A 26,290-nucleotide genomic window follows, 5' to 3' on the forward strand; every position below is an offset into this window, starting at 1 on the left:
ACCCCAGCTTTTAACACTTCTTCTATGTATAACAAGTCATACTGTCTCTTCCACCTATCCATTGCCGCCATTGTTCAAAATTATTGTACCAAGCTTCAGTAAAACTTGCCCTGATCCCTTCTAGTCTAAACCACATTTGGCTCCTGTTCTGTGTTCTGCACCTTCTTTTCCTACCTGATGGCTTCGTCCACAACCCTTTAGTTGCCAAGATGGCCTTCCCTCTCTGTCTCCTGTTTTTTGAGGCTACCTGAAAGCTTCCTCTACACTTCAGTGACTTGAAGTTTAGCATGTCCCAGGAGAAGTAACGCAGCCTTGCCTTTGATGCTGGCTCAGCTTGCAGGGCAATGCCCCACCGGATTTTTGCTTACTGTTGGATCAAAAAAGATGACAAGGAAAAAGAAGCTTCTTTCTAATCAGTCATCCTTAGCATCTGCTTCTGCTCTGCTCATCTCCATGTCCCTATAGGCTTAGAGGAAAGGCAGCATTCCTGAACGACTTCCAGGAAGAAGAAAATTTTGAATAAGGGTGTGGAATGGGGAAGGAAGGGGATGTGAGCCACAGGCTTAATAGAATATTTCTGGAAATCCTTTCCTTTCCTTTTCCTCCAATCTTAAAAACAACTTCAACCCCTTCTGGAAGACGCTATAACATTTTCAAAACTAAGTATTTTTTTTTTCTCGTGTTACTTGATTTCTTCACATTAGCATCCTGTACTTAGGTTGTTAACACCTTAATAGCCTGTTTAATTCAGTGTTTTTAAGGCTACTGTTAAATACTTAAATATATTTTTTTCAGAAACAACCATACTGAAACTTCAGCTTGAGCTTGATTCCTGTACTTGATGTGATACTTCATAAATACTTCATGTTTGAAGAGGCAGTGTACTGTTTCAGTGTTCAGAATAGTCTTGTACTGTTGTAGAGGGCTCCTTTTAGGAGAAAAGCTAAAAAGATCTGCTCTAATAGTCTTCTGGCTGTGTGTGCTTTCCCATGTGAAAAAGGAACTCCTGAAATACTAACATTTGTACAATACATTCAGCTATCCCAGTGTTTTATTTTGTATACTGTGGATCAGTAATTGTCATTTCTTTAAGATGAGCTTGCAATTTCTGTATTACATTTAATTTCTTAATAAATACGCATTAAAAATTGTGTCTATCATTACTTCCCTAATTTGAATGGATAGGCTTGTATATGTGAAAGCTGCAGGTTTGCATCCTTTTGTATTTACATTTGTCATGGGTAAAGAATGGCAATAGCTTGTATACATTGCTGACAGCACTCTAGCTTTTCATTTAAGAATGATGCTTCTTGTTAGCTGTAAGTGTAAGTGGTGATAATGGCAGTGACTGCTGTGACTTGACATATAATTTGCTATATGGTAAGATGGCTAATCAAGAAATGCCCAAGAAATAAAAGAAATGGAAAGCTGAAGCAGTACTGAGTTCTTCCTGTTTCAAGAAGCATAAGTATCTTAGAAAAGGGAAAAAAATAGTAGTAATACTTTAGGTGTGCAGATGCAAGTTAGGTCTACTTATGCTGGAACGATGGGAACTATTTACCAGCAACAGGCCCGAAAGGGACCATTAGGGATCCTCCGGTTTAAAATCCGGTATAGATGATAGGCCACCTGAATTCTTTGAATTAATTCTTGTTTGAAGTAGATAACATCTTCCAGAAAAATACCCATTTTTCATTAAAAACAAAAAAAAACCCAAAATACTCCAATTAGGAAGGTTCCAGCAGTCTTTAACTTGTTCCAGTGGCGAATTAGTGTTATGAGTTTTGGTCTTTCTTTTTTAAAAGTAGAAGTTAACGTGTATTTACCATAGCTTCTGTTGATCTTTGGACCTTGTTTAGCCTTCGTCTTTGAGAGTGAAGAGCTTTCTGTTATCATATTTCTGTTTTGTTTTATTATTTAGTCACCTTAATCATCATTTTTGGTGAGCTAAGGACAGTGATCTCTTGATGTCATTTGACATCAAGACTAGACTAGAAGGTTCTTTTTTTTCCTCCTCTGCTTCCTTTAATTTAGAAGCATCTTTAATTATGGGTACCAAAATAGGACAGAGTTTACTAATCGTGGCTGCCATAAAGTGGAAAAAAGAGATAAGAAAAGTAGAGAAGTCATGTTCCCTGTAAATGCATGAAAGGTTTGTGTTAGTCCTTTGGCTGTAACTGCACTTGGGTTCTGCTGATCTTGAAGTTCTTTGTATGCACGGTGTTCAAGGATAGTTTTATTTGTATATATCAGCTACATTTATTGTACTTAGCTTATATAAAGTCGTAAAATTAAGTCAAAGCATGAACTGATAGCTTATAACCTATTCATTTAACAGTCAAAGTTGATTTGACAGTGATCTATTCTCGTATTATTTTTCCACTTAATCAATATCTGATGGAAATGTAAGCTTTATTGATGTAATGACTTCAGGATCATGGGTTAAAAGTGCTACATCAGGGTCACCTAGGCAACTCTCTTCTGGGAAAATTAACAGTCTACAGAAACAAGAGCTTAGGTGAAATTCTGTCCTGTCTTGTTACTGCAATACTGTCTTTAATATTTGCTTCTCACATATTTACAGCTCCATTTCTGCTCAACCTCTTTCCAGTTGTATGTGCTTTCTAATTATTACATTTTTGGAAAGGAAACTTTTTATTTAGTATCTATATGTTCTACAAGGTAAAAACACTGAGCTAAAGTATAATCAGTACTTCAGCTAGTTCACTCAGCTAGTTTATGCATATTTCCACTCTGTTGCCCTCTCTCTGTGGTCCAAACTCATTCTGTTTGATCAGGACAAGTCTAGTAGTTCACCTATACAAGTTTCAACTTCAAGTCATACTTAGTATTTGGCATACTAGTATTACACATGATGTATATGTATACATATAATGAAACAAGATGATGATATTTATACTAGATCTATTCTGTTTTTTCTTAGTGAAATAAGCATTTTCTAAAACTTAATCACTGGCAACATACACTTCTGTTTTTGCTTTACTTTCAGTGCCTGTCACTGAATTTGACTTAAGCACTCTTCAGCAATGCTCACAATGTTTGTCACTTTTGATTTTATGTTTCCTGTATTTCTTTTTTAAAAAGCCTCAGCACTTGTGCAGTTTTCAAATGCGGAGGCGGTTGTAGCACTTTTTTTTAATTGATTATTTCAAGGTAAAGTGTGTGTGTGTGTTTTTTTAATGTTTTCTAAGATACTGAAAAAAAGATACTTGAAGAGGGCCACGGAAATTCAAACTACATGTAGGAGTTTTATCGCTTTGAGTGGTTAAGCACTGTTGTCCCTACGGATTGTCCAAAGGGGTTGTAGATATCTCCAACTTTTAAGATATTCAAAACTCGATTGGATAAGACTCTGAACAACCCAATTGAACTTCAAAGTTAGCCTTGCTTTGAGCAGGGGATTTGACTAGGTGACCTCCAGGGATCCCTTTCATTCTGAATTATTCTGTGCTAAAGCAAGTAGAACCTGCTTCTCTGAGAGAGTCTGCGTTTCAGTTAACTTTACCATGCTGCCTCTAGTGTTTCCTTTAAAAACTCCAAAATACAGTCTTACTTTAGATTTAGTATACCTTTATCGAACTTCTTGAATTTCTGCTGTGGAAGACTTATCTGCATTACAGATTTTTTGAATGTATTTTTGGAGCACTGACCACATCTGTTTGTTTTTATAGCCAAATTTATAGCCTGTGCCATAGTTTTTAGGAACTGCAGTGACTTAAAATGACACAGGTGTATTTGATTTGGCTAAGTTGTTACAGAGATGAAATTGGTGGTTTCTGAGGTGTTTTAACATGCTTGGAGCTTTAATAAATGAATCTCTGAAGGAAAATATTTTTGAGGCTGCAAATGTGGTAGTAGCCAGTGGACCACATTTTCCTATGTGTCTGTGTTTTCACTTTGTGTCCTAAAATGTCTTCTGACGTTTTTCAGAATTAAAAAAAAAACTTCTAAGTTGTCTAGACCACTGCTTGCATCCTTAACTTTTAGAATACAATTTTATGTTTAGGCTTATATTAATTTCTATCTCTTACTGCAGTCTGCTCTCTTAATTGCTGAAGGAACAAATGATGGGAAGGAGGGGGAGAGTGGTTTCTCACTTAAGGTGAGATAAAGGGTGATCTTAACAGTCAGCTTTTCACTCTTGCTATAGATCCTTTGGTGCAAAGTAGGAACCTAAGAAAACAGGACAGTGGGCTGACAGCTTTTTATGAAAGTGTTTGATCAGGTAACTGTTACTGCAGGAAAAAGTTATTGTAGTTTCAGTGAGGAAGGAGGGAAACAATATTTTTCTGACTTAATTTTAGCATCTTAGGAGCCAGATTTTTCAGCTGCTGTAAATGAGCAGAATGAGCATGGTTTTCTTGACTACAGTTAACTAACTCAAAGCAGCTAAGAATGAGGCTCATGCTGATCTGTTGACAGTATTTAAACTGGAAAAAGCTATTTTATCATTAAAACATATTGTGGTGATTTACAGAGACTTTAAACAGTTGCATGTCTTGCCATTCTGAACCACCTGGTGCTGCAAATGCGTATGCAACACCAACCACAAAGTGCTACATTCTAAAAAAAGAATATTCTTATGTCCTTTTTTTCAGGGAAATCTGATGAACCAAATTGTGATTGTGACCAGTTTCATTGTGCTAATGGGAAGTGTATTCCAGAAACTTGGAAATGTAACAATATGGATGAATGTGGAGACAACTCTGATGAAGAAATCTGTGCCAAAGCTAGTCCTCCAACAGCTTCTTCCTTTCAACCTTGTGCTTACAACGAGTTCCACTGTCTTTCTCGCTTCACCAAGCTTTACACTTGCCTTCCAGAATCCTCAAAATGTGATGGTAACATTGATTGTCTTGACCTGGGAGATGAAATAGACTGTGATGTGCCAACTTGCAGGCAGTGGTTAAAATACTTTTATGGTACTTTCAGTTCTCCCAACTATCCTGACTTTTATCCACCTGGAAGCAACTGCACCTGGTTAATAGACACTGGTGATCATCGCAAAGTAATTTTGCGATTTACTGATTTTAAACTTGATGGTACTGGTTATGGAGACTATGTCAAAATATACGATGGGTTAGAGGAGAATCCACGGAGGCTTTTGCGTGTGCTAACAGCATTTGACTCTCATGCTCCCCTTACAGTTGTGTCATCCTCAGGACAGATAAGAGTGCATTTTTGCGCTGACAAAGTGAATGCTGCAAGAGGATTCAATGCCACCTATCAAGTAGATGGCTTTTGTTTGCCCTGGGAAATTCCATGTGGTGGAAACTGGGGTTGCTACACAGAGCAGCAGCGCTGCGATGGCTACTGGCACTGTCCAAACGGAAGGGATGAAGCCAACTGCACCATGTGCCAAAGAGATGAGTTTCCCTGTTCTCGGAATGGTGTTTGCTACCCTCGGTCAGATCGCTGCAACTACCAGAATCATTGTCCTAATGGTTCAGATGAAAAAAATTGTTTCTTCTGCCAGCCAGGAAATTTTCACTGTAAAAATAACCGCTGTGTGTTTGAAAGCTGGGTTTGTGATTCTCAAGATGACTGTGGTGATGGCAGCGATGAAGAGAATTGCCCAGTCATTGTGCCCACTAGAGTAATAACTGCAGCTGTCATCGGCAGTCTTATTTGTGGATTGCTGCTTGTCATTGCACTGGGATGTACTTGTAAATTGTACTCACTCAGGATGTTTGAACGAAGGTAAGTAGAACAGATAGCCTCGAGCACTCAAAATACTTCTACTTATTTTGTTATTAGAGCGCTCTTTTATATTAAAGCATTCTTACTGACGTACAATTATTGTTATATGTGATTTCTAAAGGTGATGTTCCTCCTTTCTGTTTGACAGTTAAAAGGAGTGTAGTTAAAAAGAGGTAGAATTATTCTGATAACTTTTCTGTTGACAGTTGAGATGTGGTTGCCCAAAGAAGGTGTGGGGAAGCTGCATTTCTGCAGTTAAATTAATGTCTCTTGTCTGCCTTTATGAGTATGTTTCTTCTGTTGCGGACTATCTCATGCCATGCCAGGATTACTTTTTTTTTTTTTTTTCCCCCTTTAAGTATTATACGCATCTCTCATGGGGCCTTATATATTTAGCCCATGTTTTTTTAGGAATGTATTGATGATTTGTTTCTCTTCTTTACTCACCTGGACGGACCTGTAAGAATGACTAAACAAAGTTGTTATATGTATTTTTACTGATTTCTAATAAGATTTCATCTGTTGAAATTTACTATTTCAGATTATGTCTGATGCAATTTTACTCTTAAATATGAATATATATTATAGACTTACGTATTATGAAATTTCTTTTCTCTTTAAAAGATCATTTGAAACTCATTTGTCAAGGGTTGAGGCTGAACTGTTAAGAAGAGAAGCCCCCCCATCTTATGGACAGTTAATTGCCCAGGGTTTAATTCCACCAGTTGAAGATTTTCCTGTTTGTTCACCAAACCAGGTAAGGTTTCAAAATAGTGGGCAGACTTTAAAATTTAAGAAAATTGAAATAAAAATATTTTATCTTTCATATATCTTATTTTGGTTTTACAGCGTTCCCTTTTCTTCCTTTCAAACCTATACTTTTAAACTAAGCTTAGCTATTGGACAGAATCATTAGGATATGGTAGCATCACACAGTTTACTTTGAGACTTTATTTTCTTAGTAATGAATGCCAGTATTGCATACTATAGAATCCTTCTTGCATAAAAAATACTGGATTAGTAGACCTGGTTTTATGTTCTCTATTAATGTTGGTGTATACGCTGTTAAGACAGCAGAATACCACTTGGAAGTCTGAGAAGGAAGAATTAAGAATTCTAATGCAAAATTGTAGTTCATGCCATTGTGCATATGTGTTTAGGCATGATTATGCCCACCGAGAAGAGCCTGGCCCCATCCTCTTGACACCTTCCCTTCTGAAACTTATACGCATTGATGAGATTCCCCCCTCAGTCTTCTCTTCACCAGGCTGAACAGTCCCAGCTCTCGCAGCCTTTCCTCATAGGAGAGACGCTCCAGTCCCTTCGTCCTCTTAGTAGCCCTTCGCTGGACTCGCTCCAGGAGCTCTGCGTCTCTCTTGTAGTGGGGAGCCCAGAACTGGGCACAGTACTCCAGATGTGGCCTCACCGGGCTGAGTAGAGGGGGAGGATCCCCTCCCCCGACTTGGTGGCAACACTTTTCCTAAGGCACCCCACGATGCCATTGGCCTTCTCGGCCACAAGGGCGCCTTGCTGGCTCCTGGTCAACTTGCTGTCCACCACGACTCCCAGGGCTGTCTCTGCCGAGCTGCTTTCCAGCATGTCAACCTCCAGGCTGTACTGAAGCATGCAATTATTCCTCCCTAGGTGCAGCACCCTGCTCTTGCCTTTGTTGAACTTCCTGAGGTTCCTCTCCGCCCACCTCTCCAGCCTGTCAAGGGCCCTCTGAAGGGCAGCACAGCCTTCTGGGGTGTCAGCCACTCCTCCCAGTTTCGTATCATCAGCAAACTCGCTGAGGGTGCACTCTGTCCCTTCCTCCAGGTCACTGATGAATACGTTGAACAAGACTGGGCCCAGTAGTGACCCCTGGGGGACACCACTAGCTGCAGGCCTCCACCTAGACTCTGTGCCACTGACCACAACCCTCTGAGCTCGGCCATCCAGCCAGTTCTCCATCCACCTCACTCTCCACTCATCTAGCCCACACTTCCTGAGTTTCCCTGTGAGGATGTGATGGGAGACAGTGTCCGAAGCCTTGCTGAAGTCCAGGGAGACAGCATCCACTGCTCTCCCCTCCTCTACCCAGCCAGTCATTCCCTCCGAGAAGGCTATCGGATTGGTCAAGCATGATTTCCCTTAGGTGAATCCGTGCTGACTACTGCTGATCACCTTCTTGTCCTCCAGATGCTTAGTGAGGACCTCCAGGATGAGCTGTTCCATCCCCTTTCCGGGGATGGAGGTGAGGCTGACAGGCCTGTAGTTTCCTGGCTCCTCCTTCTTGTCCTTTTGGAAGACTGGAGTGACACTGTCTTTCTTCCAGTCCTCAGGCACCTCTCCTGATCTCCAGGACCTTTCCGAGATGATTGCCCTGTTTCCTTCTCTCAGGTTCCTGAACTCCACTGTCTCATGGTCACTGCAGCCAAGGCTGCCCCCAACCTTCACATCTCCAACCAGACCTTCTTTGTTAGTGCAAGGTCCAGCAGCATGCCTCTCCTTGATGGCATCTCCATCACCTATGTCAAAAGTTATTCTCAGTGCTCTGCAGGAACTTCCTTGACTGTTTGGGCCTAGCTGTGCTGTCTTCCCAGCAGATGTCAGGGTGGTTGAAGTCTCCCATGAGAACCAGGGCCTGTGATCGTGAGGCTACTTCCAGCTGTCAGTAGAAGGCCTCATGGACTTCCTCTTCCTGGTCAGGTGGCCTGTAGCAAACCCCCACAACAGTGTCACCCAGGTTAGCCTGCCCTTTAATCCCTACACATAAGCTCTTGACTTGCTCATCATCCCCTCCTAGGCAGAGCTCCATACGTTCTAGTTGCTCCCTCACGTAAAGAGCAACTCCACCACCTCACCTTCCTGGCCTGTCTTTCCTAAAAAGCACATAGCCATCCATGACAGCATTCCAGTCATGCAAAGTATCCCACCATGTCTCTGTAACTGCAATGAGATCATGGTCCTGCAACCACACACAGATCTCTATTCCTGCTTATTCCCCATGCTGCGTGCATTTGTGTACAGGCATTTTGAAGAGGCATGTTGCTAAGGTAGCAAAGCTTACTTTTACTTAGTATTGCAGAGAATGTTAAAAAATAAATAAATAAATAAATAAAACCCTCATGACAAGACCATAAGAAGGGGAATTGATTCTTATTTTGAACAAAATTGATTTCATTATGCTTATTCTGTCATAAATTTAATATATTCGTTCTTTCATGTTTCCATGCTCAGAAGCAGCAGGGTGTTTGGGTCCAAGTAATCTTGCAAGGATTACTTGTGGTGATAGAGAGTTCAAACAACGTCAGTTATCATGTCCTTATCAAATTTCTGCATTCTTCTTGAATGGTGACCACGTGCTATTTTATGTGCCTACTGTAGCCTTTGAGTTGAGAACAATTGCGATCTTTTGTCTCCTCCCCTGCCATGCTCAGTGTCCTTGGGCTGCATTACTAATTCATTCACTGTCCTTTTTTTTTCCTCCTATTACAGTTATAGCCTGTTCTTTGTTTTAGTCTGTTCTTTAGTCTGCTCTCTTTCTTTTGAGAGACTGCATGTAGCTGTACTGATCTCCTGCTGATAAACCAAAAGTTAGTATTTAGCAACTAATATTTATCCTTTTGTACATAGGCAAAACCTAGCCACTTCAAAGTAAGACCTTTGTTCAAGCTTCCACTAACTACTGATCCTGAAATCTTTTAATGTTTGATTAACTGTTGCTCTCCTTACGCGTGGAGTATTTCAGGGAAGCTTAATAAACAGCCGCTTGTTTAAGGAAGATAGTTTGAGTGCAGTTAGTGTAAAGTGTACCCTGATACTGTGACGATAAATGCCTACTGTATTCACATTGACTTTTTTGGTTAAGCTAAGAAGGGCTCTTGTCTTGAACATGTAAGTGTCTCAAACTTTTGGTCTTTGTAAACACAGAAGTAAAGCTTCTGATGTCAACTTACAATTTATCTATGCTAGGTATAATATAAGTATGAGATAATTTTGCACAAAACTAGATGTTACTTTCCAAATATCGTATAGTAAGCCAAGCTGAACATCCAGCTTTGATAGTGGAAAGTAGGTGCAGGCTGTAGGCTGTCAGCAGTGGATACATTCAACTTTTGTAGAAAAACGTATCTTCTACTGTAACTTGGAGAAGGGAACTAATAGCTCTGTCTGGAAGTGGGTTTTATGTTTAAAGATAGTATGACTGTAACCAAGATTCTCATTGCATGGGTCAGCCTGGTTACAAAAAAGAACAGTATGTTTCTATTTAAAGGCAGTTTTGTGCTTGTACGCATTGGTCTTCGTGTCCGCTTTTCCAAAATTAAGCTGCACCAATTCGTGACATAGGTATGTGTCTGTTCAAGTTAAATAACATAAGGCCTGGCTGAACATGTTCATTTTCTTTTCAGCTTTTCAGAAAGAGTTACAAGTTAGCAAATATATAGAAATTTTTGAATTAATTCATCTCCTTATTAGAAACAGGTGGTTTTCAGAATAGCTTGGTCTTTTTGGCTTCTCTTGTGCCTGTTCTCTGGTTAATTGTATGTAGCATCTTTTCACTGCAGTGTTTCGTCAGTGAAAACTGATGAACAGGCTTTATTATCGTTCATGGATTCCTGTGTGAACCCGTGGTGTCTGAGCTTGCCACTGCTCTGCAGCAGGAACCCTGATTCCAGCTGTGCTCATACCTCTCTTGAGGTAGGGCTAGATCAAGAAAGTCTGTGAAGACACAGCAGTTGTCATGCCCAGGTGCATATGACCTCTTGCATAGGTAACTCAGAGCAAATCAATGTGCACTGTGTTTACAGTGCATCCCTACCCTGCGTGGGATTTTCCAAGTTTGGTGCATGTGAACAGGCTTAGGAGCTATAGGATCAGGATTTCCAAATGAACTTAATTTGCTCAGGCCTGTTTTTCATCATGAGACCCCACACAGGTGACCAGAGGATCTTGATTTTTAATAAAATGAAATTTCCACATAGAGAGGACAGTTCTGGAAAACCCAGACGTGTAGTGGCTGAAGTCAGAGACTGTAACTGGAGCTTTTAAAAAGACTACTTATGCAAAGAGAGCTGTTCTTTGTTTTGTTTTGCACTGAAACTTTATTTTATCTTCAGTCAGACTTAAACTGAATTAACCACACAATGTGGCTTTGGGGATGTTTTAAATTACCTTTAGAACCTAAAATGTAATAGAAATTGAAAGACTTGATGAAAGTGACAGTCTTTCATGGTAGCACATCCCAAAACATGGCTGCCTCAGAATCTTTCTGTGTAACCATAATTTCATGCTCCGTAAAAGTATGAATGCACGTACAATAATTTTGATCAGTGAAAGAATGTTAATGAATTTCCATTATGAAGACCAGAATTTCAGAGGACACTTCAAAATATGAGTAGCTATCCTGGGAAATTAGTAGCCAAAAATAGGGAAAAGTAAGGAGTATACTGGCCATCACCTTCAAAAATAAGGAAAAAGTCATAGAGTACTGATGTTTGCATGATAAAATTTTCAGTTGTATTTAAATCAGTGAAGTTACACTGTGTAAAGCTTCTTTTTCAGAAGAGAACATCATTAAGAATAAAAATTTAAGAGACAATGTAAATTGAATTCATAAATTATAAAGCTTGAATTAAATTTGTAGTATAATTATGTGGTGGGGGGTGTCAGCCTTAGGGCAGGAAGTGTTCAGCTTTCTTTGATTTTAAGCAATAGTTGCATCTCAAGATTACAAATCTGTGTAGAACTGAAGATACCTAGTTGAAGTTTCCTGGAGGTAGTAGTCTCAACTGAGAGAAACCTTGGTCATTCTAATTTGTGTACCCTTTTTTGCCTAAAACTGATGCATGGCTAGAGCTGGATTTTCAAGGGTTCGTAGCAATCTCTCCAGTAGTTTCTGAAGGTAAGGCTACTGGGCATACACATTTATGTGCTTGAGTTTAAATATCATTCTTTGGAACTGCTGGAAGGGAAGGGATAACATCAAAGTTTGAAGTTATACCTCAAATGTTGTGTTTGGACACTGTTGTGCTGTGTATGCTTGTGGCATATGAAAGACTGGAAGGGAGCTGAAGAAGACAGCGTCACAACACTGAAGTTTGGTGTTTGTAAACAAAGTGAAACGTATGCATATATGTCAAGTGTTTTTCTGAAGGAAAGGCTGTATTCCGAAAAATATTTTTGGCCATAATCTTCATTTAAAAGATGTGAATATGGATTTTTCCTGTAATTAAGCACATCAATAAATATTTCTTTTCAGAATTGCTGAGCATCCAGCAGATCTGTTAACAAAATGTTTCTGAGAAATGGGCTACTTAGCTGAGGTGCTATTTTTACTGATTTTCAATAAGTGAACCCCAAGTCAGAAGTATTAACAGGGTGCTGTGACCTTACAAATTAGGAGTGATTCAAGATTTTCAGCAGAAAAATTCAGATATGCATTGTTTCTTAACTGACTCACTAGAAAATATATACCAAATTTGGAGAATGCCTGGTTTAGAACACAAGATAATTTTGATTAAACAGAAGCATTAACGTATTTTGAAACTGGAATTAACTGACTGTGCCAGAATGGGAGAAGAATCAAACTTTCTAGTCTTCCTACTAGAGAAAAGGTATTTAATTTCATCTCTGTTCTAGGCAGCCCTATGGCACTGGATAAGAAAAGGTCACCTCTGTTAAATCTTAAGGAGTTTTAGGAAATTTTCTTTTTCAAATCCAAAACTTTTGTGGCACATTACTATGTAATGTACTCTAAAATCCACAGTAACTACTTTATCTTTTAAGTAAGATTGTATGTAGCTGATCTTACGTATCTGCTGTACTAGAGCTTCTGCACTTGGTCAGTTGCTTTACTCTTCTGTGATCAGTACACCATACTCAGGTTATATTGCATCTATTTTCATTCTTCCTGTCTTTACAGAGGCCTTTGACTTGGACAGGAATGTGCCTTCTTTTGCTTTTTTTATTCTCCTTTTTCTTCTCTAAATCTTTCAACTTGTTTTCCCTATTCATAATGTGTTTTTTTCCTTGAAAGAGTCTAGGCTTCTTTCATGCCTGTTTTATGTTTAAAGTAGCCTTTTGCTACATATGCCAGATCCTTAATATTAGAGATTCAACATTTGTTAATATTTAAGAATTTAAATTTAATCTTTGTGGTACAGTAGTTATCATTCTGTTATTGTAAAACAGGGCCAACATACTGTCAATACTTGATTGTTACTTGTCTTCTTGTTTAGGCTTCAGTTCTGGAAAACCTGAGACTAGCAGTGCGATCTCAGCTTGGATTTACCTCGATCAGACTTCCTATTGCTGGCAGATCAAGTAACATTTGGAATCGCATTTTTAACTTTGCAAGGTCACGTCATTCTGGATCTTTGGCGTTGGTCTCAGCAGATGGAGATGATGTTGCCAGCCAAAGTACTAGTAGAGAAGCTGAAAGAAATAGTACTCACAGAAGCCTATTTTCAGTTGAATCTGATGATACAGACACGGAAAATGAAAGAAGAGACACAGCAGGAGCAGTTGGTGGTGTTGCTGCCACTTTGCCTCAAAAAGTCCCCCCTGCAACAGCAATAGAAGCAACAGTAGGAGCATGTGGGAGTGCCTCCACTCAGAGTGCCAGTAGTGGTAACACAGATAATGGAAGAGAAATAACAAGTGTAGAGCCCCCAAGTGCAAGTCCAGCACGTCACCAGCTCACTAGCGCACTAAGTCGTATGACTCAAGGCTTACGCTGGGTACGCTTTACCTTAGGGAGATCAAGCTCAGTGAATCAGAACCAAAGTCCTCTGAGACAGCTTGATAATGGGGTAAGTGGAAGAGAAGAGGATGATGATGTTGAAATGTTAATTCCAGTCTCTGATGTAGCATCAGACTTTGACATGAATGACTGTTCAAGACCTCTACTAGATCTCAGCTCAGATCAAGGACCAGGGCTTAGACAGCCTTACAGTGCAACACATCATGGTGTAAGGTCATGCAGTCGAGATGGCCCCTGTGAGCGCTGTGGCATCGTGCACACTGCCCAGATACCCGACACTTGCTTAGAAGCAACAATGAAAAGTGAAACTAGTGACGATGAGGCGTTATTACTCTGTTAGGTACGGATTGTTTAGGAAAGATTGTGTACAAGTTGGAGCAATATCTGTCATTGTTTTGTACTTCACAGTTAAAACTAGTTTTTAGTTTTTAAAAAAAATCCAGGACAACGTTATGTTAAAACGATTTTAGCCTATGTGGTTGATTAAACATTTCCTATACTGGATGACCTTATGGAACTGCTAGAGTGAACGTTTTAATGGCTCTGAATACACAATGCGTGTATCCAGTATAACCTGATTACTCTTTAAACTGAAGTTTATCCCAGTTAGTTTCAAGTTTAGTTTATCCTGGTACTGTAGTTCAAAACAGAAACATGGCTGCTTAAGACTTATTTGGCTGCCTGTTTAACCCCATAGTAACAGGTGAATTTGTACAGAATTATTTTCCTTTAGGAATTTACTCTGTTGTATTATTGCCAACATACTTGTAACTTAATATACTAAATGCTGGTAAGGATTGTTAATGTAAAATATGTATTTTTTTCTTTGAGTTTATACAACATTTTGTCTAAATATTCTTGAATTTCATCATAATGTGAACTTATTTAAAGGGAGGAGAAATTTTCTCCAGGAGCATTTTTTTTTCTTTCAGAAATACAAGATGCAATGATGTGTGAAATTTAGGTATAATTAGATAAACTGATGGCAAAAGCTTTTATAGCACTGACTTTATTAAACTGCAATCTAATATGGTACAGTCAAATAGTATGTAAAATCCCCAGTCACTAGTCTTTTCAATTTGAAGTAAAAAAGGGCCGAAGATATTACAATATGCATTAGTTCTATAAATATCCAATATGTACAAATACACTACAGAATAAGTTCCAACTAGTAATAGATCTTTCCCTAATACTCTAGGGTATAAAGCTTGTTTGGACTCGAGGGATTTGCACTAAAATCATATTAAGGTCTCTAATGAGCTTAGTGCACAAGCACTATCACTTTAAGTACTATTATTGTCTGATATTGCAATGGCTATATATTTCCATGGCTCTTTACTTGGGGTGTTGCATTTTTGTTGCAATTGAATTTGCTTTACTAATTCCCTATTTATTCGTTGTATTTAAAACTGGTTTACTTGGTTGCAGACTGGTTATTTAAAAAAACTTTAAGAAAAGGAAGAAAAGAAAGAAAGAAATCCCTTTCAGTGTTTTTCTTTTCTTTTTTTAATATTACATGTTGGAGCAAAACAAATCAGTGGAAAAAAGCTCATAATTTCCAATTTTGTGATAAGCAGGTTACTATGTGGCTATTAGCGTGTCAGCAAGAATCTACACATTTAAAAACAAAAATGTCAACTACTGTTTTATTTATTCTTTGCCAGTCTGTTTTTCGTAGGCTTAAAGATCCAGTATGAAATGTATTTGTGTGTGATTGTATGCTATTTATTAAATTTTAAATACTTTGTTGAATGTCATTTTAAAGCATGTTTAAAGTCTTGTGCATTTCTGTCGTGTTATGCTGTCAGGCAGAACTGACTAAAATGTTTTAATATGTATCAAAATTAAATTGAATTTTGTTATGTTTTTGAGGTACTTTTAAAGATAAATCCAAGGTCTGTCTGGCTTTTTCTTTTATTTTTTTAAAAATCTTCATCTCTGAAGTACAAATCACATGCAGAAGAAGCAAATAATGGAATAGATTCCAAACTGTATATATTGTTTCCCTTCTCTTTATTCACAGACACCGGGATGAAAAAATTAAACAATCTTACCATCTGGTTGGGGTTTTTTGTTTTTTGTTTTTTGTTTTTTTTTCCACAAGATTTAGTAGGTAAATTCTGAGGTCAGGACACGGTTGTTTAGATTTGTGCTTTGAGGAACTTATGTGCAATACAGTTGTAAAGGATTTTATTGTAATGGCCCATGCAGTTTCAACATTAAGAACAGATCACATCACACTGGTACCAGATCAGGTACAGTTTGGCCCATAACAACACATACCAGAGTAAAAGTCATTAATGGCCATTTTTATTCACATTGAATAATATCTAATTCTATGGGTAACCTTTAGTCTGATTTCAGTGGCACTGCTTGTAGAGCAGGTAAATCTGCAATATGAATAAGGTAACACACCCTGAAAAATATTGGAATATGTCTTGTTAAAAAAATACTGGCTTTTTAAACCTTCTTAAGCAATTGTTATTAGAAAGCAGTTAAGAAGTTTTTTGTCACTGAGGCAGATACATTTTGAAGAAAGCATCTTCACAGAATATCTTAGGTTATATACACGCATACAATGTTCTAAACTTGTTCCATTAGATGCTCTAAATAGCATGTACCTGTGGACTCCATATTGCGGATGTAAAAAGGAATACAATGTTTAATTTGTTTTAAAAGAGAATTGCTACACATGAAACTGGGAAGTTGGATTTGATTGAGAATTTGGAAAACTGTAAATAAAATTCATATTTGTATGAGGCTAATTTGTTGCTGTGATTTTTTTTTTTTCTTAGTGATTTTTAAAGGGAGCAATCACATTTCCTTTTGGTTAATACAGTACTGATCTATTACGGAGACTTCTGTTAAGTCATGTTGCTTCACTTCTTTTTATTCTGAGGCTGGTTGAAACAGTATTTTATTGAAATGATTCCTGATTTAGCATTGCTACAATGCTAGGGAATTTTAAAGAAAGTCTGAATGATTTGCTGTGGACTAACTTATTTTCTGTAATAAACCACTTTCATCTGAAAGCTTCGAAGAATGTAGGTGATTTTTCTCTTCATATAAAGGTTTCTAAGCATGGAAGGAGTTTGTTTAGCCATTCAGTTTGCACTGAAATATTAAGGAGGCTGGTTGAGGTTCTGATGCTACAAGACGTTGTTTTGTTTCCAAAGAAGAGTCCTTCTGCAGTACAAGTTCAACAAGGATTTCTAATATACTCCTATTTCGAAATAGAATCCAGGAGAGAACACTGAAATTGGTTATATTATCATTGTGGTGTTCTTACTATCCCAATGCCGAAGCAAAAACTCCTGGCAGAGTTTGGGTTCAGTCTAGTAAATCACAGTTCAAATTTGAGATACATACTTTTCCAGTGAATCTTTAAATTCTCACTGCAGATAAACATGACAAGTTTTTCTGTTCAGACCAGTTTTTGCTTTCTTTGTGAAAAGTGAGTGTTTTCTGTCCAGTTCCATTCTTCTGCTGCTGTTTAGTGCTGCACATCTGCAAATCTTTGAAGTCAATAGCTTTAATCTTCCTGTACTTGTGGTGAGTGCTGTGAGAGGGTGTGGTTGTTTGTGTGTGTCTCGGGGTTGGGGGGAGGGAAGACTTGGGGGGCTTTTGGTTGTTTTGGGGGAGGGGGGTTGGCTGTGCCTCTCTTCTTCCTCTGCTTCCTTTCTGAAAATCTGCAGCTGGTAACCAAAGTCCTCCAGCATGTCATCTGCGATTTAGTTGTCCGTAATTATGTATGTCCTGAAAGGATGAGAGAGAAGTATATGCCTTTGTCAGGTCACTGAAAGTGTGAAGAAGTAATCGGATCAAGGGCTGAAACTTTTTCCTCAGTTCCGTTTTGGGATTTGTTTGACTACTGTTAACTCCTTTCCCTTACCAAAGTAGATTAAATAAATTCTGCAGGTTAAATAGAAGACTTGTCTGCGCTTGGACTTGGTACAAAGAAGTTTTATAACAACATTCCTTTCATGTCAATATGTTTACCCAGTTTAGGTTTCCATTCACATCCAATACCACACTGTGATCTATCTGGTAAACAGTGACTTGAGCAAGAGGAGTTAGTATTCCCTAGTGGACAACTGGAATATAACAAATCAAATATACAAGACTTTCTCCTTAGCTAATGGAAGACATGAGAGAGAGGAAGCTCTGTAAACCATTTAGGTTAGTGACTGAATCACACCTTGGGAAGGGAATTAGGGGAAAATTAATCATGCTAAGTTACAAGTCTTTGTGAATCTCTTGGCCCAGGTTTGTAATACACTGTAATACAGGCTACAGATGAGACAAATGCAGGAACAATGTAAGGATAGTGAGGAAGATCCTAAGTAAATATCTTCTTTCCTCCAATTTATGCAGTAGTATGGAAAGGAATAGAGGTGTTCAGTTTTGCTTTCCACTGCCTGGTTCATTGGGCAGAAATTATAATTCTGAGTGCATGCTCCTTTAGAAGATAGGTTGACTTTGATTTTTTTTCTTTTCCTTGATTATCCTGAATAATGTTTTTATGGTATTTTTCTAGATAATGTGTTGGTAAAATTAACAATTTTCAAATGAGGCTAATCTCTGCTTTTGTGGTTATGTTTCTTTAAGCTTGGAAAAAATCATAGCCTTGAAAGAAATGGCTTTCTTTAACTGAGATTATCCACCAGAAAGCAACTGGCAGCTCTGATGAGCGTATCTTTTTTTTTCCCCAGAACATCCTGAGATCTAGAACTTCAATTTTTGAGTTATACTGTCGTCTTCATCTCAGATTTTTAGAATGGGTCTGCTGTATAAGCCACTTAATAAGCCAATAAAGGAAGTGAATGGTGGAAAGGGCACAGTGTTAGGGTTCCTCAGGCACTTTGCTGCCAGGTTCCTGATCTGTCTCTCTTTCTTGTTTTGCCATTTGTGGTGCATCATTTGTCTTGAGGAAGTTCAAGAAGCACTTTCAAGTAAAGGAGAGAGGACTATCAATGCCTGTTGTTCCTCTAAAAAAAGTAGGATGGTGTTCAGCGCATACAGCCGCTTTGGCTGCCTTTCTCTGAGATGTGTCTGAGGCTGGGTGTCGGTGTGTTACAGTATCAGTTCCAATATGTTTGGGGAAAGAGTGGTCCTGGGAGCTTGAATATGGCCCAGTACTTATACTAAGGAGAGCATATTTATAGTTGTATAGGAGATGCGGAACTCTGCACATCTAGAGATACAGGATTCAACTGCTTTCATTATCTTTTTTTTTATTATCTTACTTTATTAAAGGAAACCAATAGGGTGTATTTGCTAGTTTGGGAAAGCATTTACTATTGAAGTCATCTTTGGAGATTAGATTTTAAACCTTGATCATCTCTATATTGTGCCTGAAAAGCCATCTCATAAAAGTAGTCAGCAATAGATTGTTCAGGAAAGTAGTTGTGAAGATTTCACGAAGGGCACCTAGTTACCATTTATATTAGTTCCATGAATAATGAGTCCACCTAAGTATTTAAGCCATTATATCTTGGACTTTTTAAACTCAAAAATATGATGTAATAATACATTTCAAGAGCTTTGTGTGAAAATGGTTTTTTTATATGAATATAAACTAAGAAACAAGTATCTTCATGGGTCAAATCAGGAACACTTAGGATATTGTAGTGCTTTAGTTTCCAACATATTTCTGTTATTAAAATGCAGAAGTTCAAAAGTGAAGGACAGTAAATGCTGAAATGCTCAGGGGTATCAAGAAGGCAAAGGGAGACTATGTTGGAAACCTTTTGTTCTCAGTTCAGTCTGGATAAGACAAACATTGAAATTTCTTCAACTATTTTATTATCTCTTAACTATTCCTTAGTAAGATGAAGTAACTTCTAACAAAAACAGTCAATTGACTGTTTTCACCAGTTATGAAAACTTTCTAGGTGCAATTGCATGCAAGAGCATCTGATTTCATTGAATGAATATTTAGCTCCCATAACAAAGTTGGAGTGGGAAAGGAAATCCGTGGGGGGACAAGTATTATGGGTTCTTTTACAGAATTGCAGAGAAATGCATATGGAGTATACAAAGCCTTGCTGACTTTTTATATATGAGAAAAGATAACTATTCATTCCCTTCCACAAATCATGTCAAACTGACAGATGTCTACACTGATCCTCCAAAATAATATGCTTTATCCAGCATTACTGAAAGTCAGTGGTATCCTTTCTGTTAATTTTCTTGTATTGAAAATTGGGTTCACAATCCATTCTTTCTTTCATAGAGGAAAGTTGTTGAAATGGAAAATAGGATTCATAATACATCTTCATTAGCTCTTCTTCTCTTCAGCCCTACTGCTCAGCTGCGATCTTTTTTGTTTTCTTCACAAAACGTCTGCACTGCTGGTGTAAGCAACTATTTGCCTGCATCTTCTGTATGCTGAGATACATCTCTGTGTCTGCTTCACCAACTTTCATTTGAAATTTAATTTCAGTAAGAAACTTTGCATTAAGGAAAAGCTGAAGACTGAGTGATAGTACGAGGGCTTTCCAGAAATAGGATATGATAGAAGGATGTGAAAATGGAGGCAAAGGGAGTATAAGATAGGATAATTACAATAGAAGTAAGACAAAAATAAAGTAGAATTTTATGCTGTGATGAATCAGTTAAAAGCTCCATTAATAAAAGAAAAAATGTCTGTGTCAACCTTTAAACTGCTGGCATTGTCATTATAGTGACTTTTAGAAGATATTCGCAAGGTGTTCTGCGTGTTCCAAACTTCAGTTGTCCATTTCTTACAAATTCCTTAGTTTGCTGAATTACTTCTTTTTGGTAGGTAGTAGATGTGGATTGGGTTTTCGTCAGGGTTCTTTATCAGGCTTCTTTAAATTGTTTAAGTTAACCGTTAGATCACTTAGAAATCTCTTTGTTAAGAGTTCTACAATAGCTGCAACAATAAATGAGTCATTCCAACGTTTAGATTTCCTTTGCTGCACATCACAGAAATATTAGCATAAGATGCAAGTTCAAGTTTGCAAATGTATCTCAAATTATTGAACTACAATGTAATATTTTAAAATGAGTTACATTCCAGGAAACTCCTCTGCACAGTGTAGAATCAGCAACTGCATTATACAGCTAAGACTCGTTTTAAATTGTGCAAAGAGAAGGATAGAAAGAGTAAAATGTTTTGTGAGTTGAGGAAGGGTTGCAAAGCCAATTAAGAGCTGAAGCCCTTGTTGCAGGGCTCAGTGATAACTAAGAATATCAGAGTTAGTTGTCTTCTCACAGAGTACTGAGAATTATATCCCACAGGTGATAATCCAGGCCATTCTGTCTAAGGACAGCTGCACTTTGAAATATCAAATATTTACCAAATTTATGTAAATACAGCTGCTGTGATTTTTTTTTTGTCCAAATGGATAAAATAAAAGGACTACTTAGACTACTACCAATAATCTATTTAATGTTTTCAAAAACACCCGTGGGATAGACGCAGGTTTCTTATGCACAACATTATAGGGCCTGACTCTCAATTAGCTTGCCAGTTTGTGGGATATGCAGCTTTTGAGTTGGCCATGAAGTTACAAGTAGGAGGACTTAGATACTTGAGAGCAGGATCTGCAATGCCTAAATTAGCCATAAGGAAATCTCAGGAGCGGAAGTGAATCTCAAGCCCTGTGTCTTATAGAAACAGAGATTATTAGGATTTTGAGCCATGTTACTCTTCATGTATTTAAATGTCTAAATCGTGTCAGCCCTATCTTGTGCAACACATAAAAAGTGGAACTGAATACCCTCATGTTTAACACAGTCTGCTGTGATATATGGGCCTGGCTTCATATTTCTTTCTGCCCAATTTGGGAGAAAGATTTGAGTAGAAACTGATGGACTTGGGGAAGAAAAAAGCCTTTAGCACTCTACCGCTAGCTCACGAGCAGGTTTGGATGTGATTGCCTAGTTCTGTCACACAGACTCACATAGTAAAAATAGCTCAATGTTCATTTGTCCATAGGATGAAATAGTGAAAAAGTGACCATTGGTTGGAAGTTTGGGCGCCAAGTTGGGAGATTCAGGTGTAAGTCCTTATGCCAATGAATATTTAATAATTTATTGATGGTGTTGCACTTTGTAAGTCAATAAATACGCATTGGGGCAGGTATGTGAACTTGACTGTTGCATCCCACATGACTGTCCTGATGAGCAGGCAACGGAATCAATCTCTACTTCTTTGCCATCCCTTCTCACTTGACAAATATTGCTGCAGTTATGCAAAGTGAAACTTTTCTATCTGAGGCACATGAACCTTGATCACCTACAGCCTAGCTATTCAAGCACCTATCAGCATGGTGGGAGAAGGGAGTTCACTGTTTCAGTGGCAGTAGGGATTTGAAGCGTACCCCATCGTTACCCCATCTCAGGACTTTTTTTCTGCCTCACTCTCATATGTTCACAGCTCCCGTCTTAGAGGAGCATATTTTGACGTCACTTCTAGCTTTCTTTTTCTGCTGCTTTTCATCTGAAACTGCAGACACTCAAATGTTCCTGGCTCATCGATATCATCATAATTATTTGGACAGAGGTCCTGTCCGAATTCTCATCACAGCTCCCTGACACTATCTTTTTGCCAGACTTACATGCGGATGGCATGGTAGATACGGGTTACTCTTTCCTGCCTGCCCATTCAGCACAGCGCAGGCGGCCCCTTGGGCCCTGTGGCATTTCGCTTTCAGTTATTCTCCTTCTCTGCCCTGCTTTTCCAAATGAGTTTCAACCTTTTTCTGTTGCCGTGTGGTAACATGAAGCCAGGTGGGTCTCTGTCCCAAAGCCCAAAGGAGAGGCACAAGAAGAGACTTTTTGGAACCAAAAGATACAAAGGCAAACTTCTGGTGCTGCTCTCCTACCCATTCAGGCAGAAAGAAGGAAAGTGGAACTCTGAGAAAATGAGTGTTTTTCAGCATATTACATCTAGTGTCTTTTGTAGAAGTGTCTTTTCGGTAGCACATCTGTGCACGCTCTCGTAGCCTTCAGAGATAAAGTTTTTCCTCTTCACACCATCATCGCTGAACTGGAAGAGGTCAAGGGGATGAAAATGAAGGACTCAACAGTTTCAGGGACAGACTCGAGCAGTGTCATTGCCAATTAAGAAAAGCCAGTGTTGCTGAAGGAAAGAAGCAGAAAAGTTCATAGCACAGGCATTCAAGGACAGTGCAAAGTGGGCCATACTGCAAATGAGCTCCTAGCTTTTCTAAGGGGAAACTCCCCCAGGGATTAGTCCTTTCCTTTTGTACCCAGAAGCATTCAGAAGCACAGATCCAAGCTGAAAATGAAGGGTAGAGAAGGTTAACAGATGCGAAAAGGGCATACTGCATGAAGATAGCCATAGCTTGCTGAAAGAAGGACAGTTTCATGGGAAACTGTAGTACCAGGGCACTACAGAGATGAAATCCATGGAAATGGTAGTAGTTTAATAATCTATGCTAAAAAATTAAAATAAACATGCTTAGTTAAAAAAAAAGTAACATCATACATATATACCATCTATACAGATGTTTTCTGTACCTATGCGTATGTAAAATTAGAATACTTTATATGCTAATTAGGTCAGTATTTAGCTCTGAAGTAGATGTTTACTTAAAAATACAGAATCTATCAGTATTTAATTGCTTGTCTTGGATCCTGTATCCCAGAGTATAGTTCCAGTTATGTTATACTGCTATTCTTTGCAACATGTGACAATTCAGCTTATATTTATAAACATGATACATGTGCAATTTTAGAATGGGAAGCAACTGTTTGAAAGGATTGGGATATAAGTTTTAACAGCACTCCGAATGAATCAGACTTTTTCCTCGGAAATCAGAAATAAAGAGTACATTTAAAGTGTCTTGTTAAGTTTATAAAAATCTTTATTTCCTAATTACAGTTTATGTTTGAACTAATTTCCTTGACATTTAATTGTATACGAGCTAGGGAGATTGTAACATGTTAAGATTGTAACAGCCCTTATCGCAGAATCACAGAATGGTTGAGGTTAGAAGCGGCCTCTGGAGATCATCTAGTCCAACCCCCCTGCTCAAGCAGCTATGTTTATAATAACCCCCTGGCTGTTCTTTCCTCTTTTTTTTTGTTTTTTGTTTTTTTGTTTCCAAGGTTTTAGATCATTTTCTAGTCATCTTAATTTCACTTCTCCTCATCTTTTTTCCTGATCTAACTTCTGCAAGGTATGAGTTTACTTTTTCAGCAGGGGTTATGAAAGTCCTTTCCATGAAAGCCATCCTTTTCCTTTTCCTATTTCACTTACGGCCAGCTTAGCCATTTCTGAGCCTCAGGCGAAGAGCCCTTCTGGGGCTGGGGGGAGAGCAGTGACCGAACACGTCCGCAGTCTGGCCAGACGGGAGCCATCTCTGGCCAGAGGAGAGGAGTGTGGCCGTTTGTGTGGGCTTGGGGGCACCTTGGCAGGAGGGCAGGCCTGGCAGGTGGGTGGCCACCGCCGTGGGCAGGTGGCTGCTGTGGGTGGGCGTGGGCAGGAGCTGGGTCTGTGTGGGCACAATGGCCCCTTCTGAGGCAGCGGAGGTGCCACAGCAGCACGAGCACGAGCACTCCTGCCACAGCAGCACGAGCCTTCGGGGAGAGCGGGCGCCTCAGGCGAAGCAGGCACCATGGAGCAGAGCACCACGTACCGCAAGATGATTTTCGTGTGGTCTGATGGAGGCCGTGCTCCTGCTGAAAAGCCTCCTGTGGTGGAAAAGCAGCCTTCGCCTGAACCATCCATAGTCAAGGTGAGGAGGGCGGCTCGGCAGCCTCCCCACGAGGGGCCTCCTGCCTTCGAACAAAGCAGAGGGTTGTCTTTCTCCAAGCAACTGGGGAAATTTTGAGGGGGAGCTGTGCATGGGTCCCAAGGGAAGGGGTCATGGAGTGGCCAGCCCTTCTCCAGTCTCAATTGTTTGAGCCAAAGGGGATGCTAAGGTGGGAGTGGAGCTTGGGCTGCCGCTGCCCCATGGTGCCCCCCTGCCTGCAGACAGGTCCTGTGGGCTTGCCACCACCCCTGCAGAAATGCTTAGGTCCCCTTTGGGTATAGCACATCCCTGCACAGCTGGATTTTCAAAACAGCATTTCAAAAACCCGGTTGGAAATGGCAGCACTGCAGAGCCTCGAGGGCCCACTCGGCCTCCGTGTCCAGCTGAAACACAGCCAAATTCTCATGAAAGTCTGGTCCTGCATGATCTCGCTAAATAAAATCACAGGAGAAGTGGCAAGAAGCTCGCTTTCTGCAAGCAGCCTGGGGGCACGTACTTGGGCTCGCTGCATGGCCGGTGTTGGTGTTCAACTGGGGGCAGTAGGTGGAGCTGCGGGGGTAGCAGAGGCGAGTCCTCTGAGAGCTATATAAATACCAGTGTGTGGTGGGGGTTTGAGGCCATTTGCAGGTAAGCTAGCGCTCCGGGAGAAGGGTGGGCAGCGACACACCAGTGGGGAAGGGCAGCTCCCTGAGCTCAGGCCTTGTGGTGACCTCGTAGGTACCTGAAGAAGAGCCCATGCCACCCCAAACCCTGGCACAGCAGAGGCTTTTAATCAAGGGGGGCAAAGTTGTGAACGACGACTACTCTCTGGTGGCTGACGTGTACGTGGAAGATGGAGTGGTGCGGCGAGTGGGACCCAACCTCCACCCTGAGCCACCCACCGGGGTCCTCGTGCTGGATGCAACCAACAAGCTGGTAATCCCCGGGGGCATCGACACGCATACGCACATGCAGTTCCCTTTCATGGGCAGCAGGTCAAAAGATGACTTCTACACAGGAACAAAGGTAGGTGTACCTGCACCTATGTGGGCGTGCATACGCGAGTCTGTGTGTGCATCCGGAAAGAGATATCCCCACTGATGATTTAATGTTTCTTCTAAAAGAGAGAAAAGAATATGAATGAAGCACAGAAAATCGACTTTACTGAGTTACCATCCCTTTGCTGGGCCACTATAATAAGCAGTTTGCATCCTCTGCGATCCACCTTCAATCAGCAAGTTATTTAGGCTCCTGCACAGACTTTGCTGGGTAAGGGTGGCAGGTGTCAAGCACAGCCGCTTCCCACGGTTGTCATAACGCCCAGTGCAGCTGACATGCCTACCAGCAACCAGCTCCACGCTTCTCAGAGCAAAGGTTAACTAAAGCAACATTTTAACTCTCCGCAGTGCATTGCAAGCACCTTTGTTACCATCTGATCTTTCTCTTCTGCTAGCATGGGGGCTATAGGGGTTTTTCTTCTGTCATTCTTTTTTGCCCTTACTGTCACTCTCAGTAAAAGTTCGGTTCAAATATACTTTCTAAAAGAATCTAATTTCTCTCAGTTTTGCACTTAGTGTCTGTTTTTCTTTTTTTTTTCCAGCTTTTTAGTTGATCTCATTACATCAACTGCATTAACAGTGTATCAATTGCTAGTATTAGCAATGCATTCCTCTTCCTGCAGTGAAGATGCTCGTGCAAAGCTCCCTGAAATTTGTAAGCGACCTTTTCAATGCCTTGCTTTGGAGGCTGAAATCCTTTGCCCACAGCCATCTCCATGGCTTTGCCCAGTGAATAGGGCTGCGTGTTAGCCAACATCCTCAGGGACCCTGTCTGTTGTCTCCTGCCCCTTTCATGGCAGAACTGCAGTTTGCCGAAAAGGAGAAAGCAATAGTGCATCCCTTCTAGGGAACTGATTTCATTACTCTCTTCTGATATGCTAAATATGAATTTGCCTCTGTAAAATAATTGAAATAAGAAGCTAAATTCAATTCGTTTTAACAGATGGCATGATGCAGTAACCACACAACAATTAAGACCCTTTTGAGTTTGTAGTCCTGCTTAGACTGACCCTACTCTACCTGGAAATTTCATG

The 26,290-nt window shown here is 39.7% G+C and overlaps 2 protein-coding genes across 4 annotated transcripts in view; both read left to right on the plus strand.

The window, feature by feature from the left end:
* LRP12 (LDL receptor related protein 12) overlaps positions 1–16,233 on the plus strand; it is a 54,137-nt gene extending 37,904 nt beyond the window's left edge. The window contains exons 5-7 of the mRNA XM_068932842.1: positions 4,620–5,721; positions 6,346–6,478; positions 12,945–16,233. Of these exons, the coding sequence (XP_068788943.1) occupies positions 4,620–5,721; positions 6,346–6,478; positions 12,945–13,808 (2,099 nt within the window). The 3' untranslated portion in view covers positions 13,809–16,233. The remainder of the gene's footprint in view (positions 1–4,619; positions 5,722–6,345; positions 6,479–12,944) is intronic.
* Positions 16,234–24,787: 8,554 nt separating this feature from the next.
* The window catches only part of DPYS (dihydropyrimidinase), a 30,264-nt gene continuing 28,761 nt past the window's right edge, over positions 24,788–26,290 (plus strand). Inside the window, exons 1-2 of one of the 3 annotated variants that reach the window (XM_009682322.2) lie at positions 24,788–24,846; positions 24,937–25,224. In XM_009682322.2, the coding sequence (XP_009680617.1) occupies positions 24,955–25,224 (270 nt within the window). In that variant the 5' untranslated portion in view covers positions 24,788–24,846; positions 24,937–24,954. Of the gene's footprint in view, positions 24,847–24,875; positions 25,225–26,290 lie in introns of those variants that run through there. The other 2 variants (XM_009682324.2, XM_009682323.2) reach the window with 2 other exon arrangements.

The sequence above is a fragment of the Struthio camelus genome, chromosome 2 (genome assembly GCF_040807025.1).
Source record: "Struthio camelus isolate bStrCam1 chromosome 2, bStrCam1.hap1, whole genome shotgun sequence".
Lineage (NCBI taxonomy): Eukaryota > Metazoa > Chordata > Aves > Struthioniformes > Struthionidae > Struthio > Struthio camelus.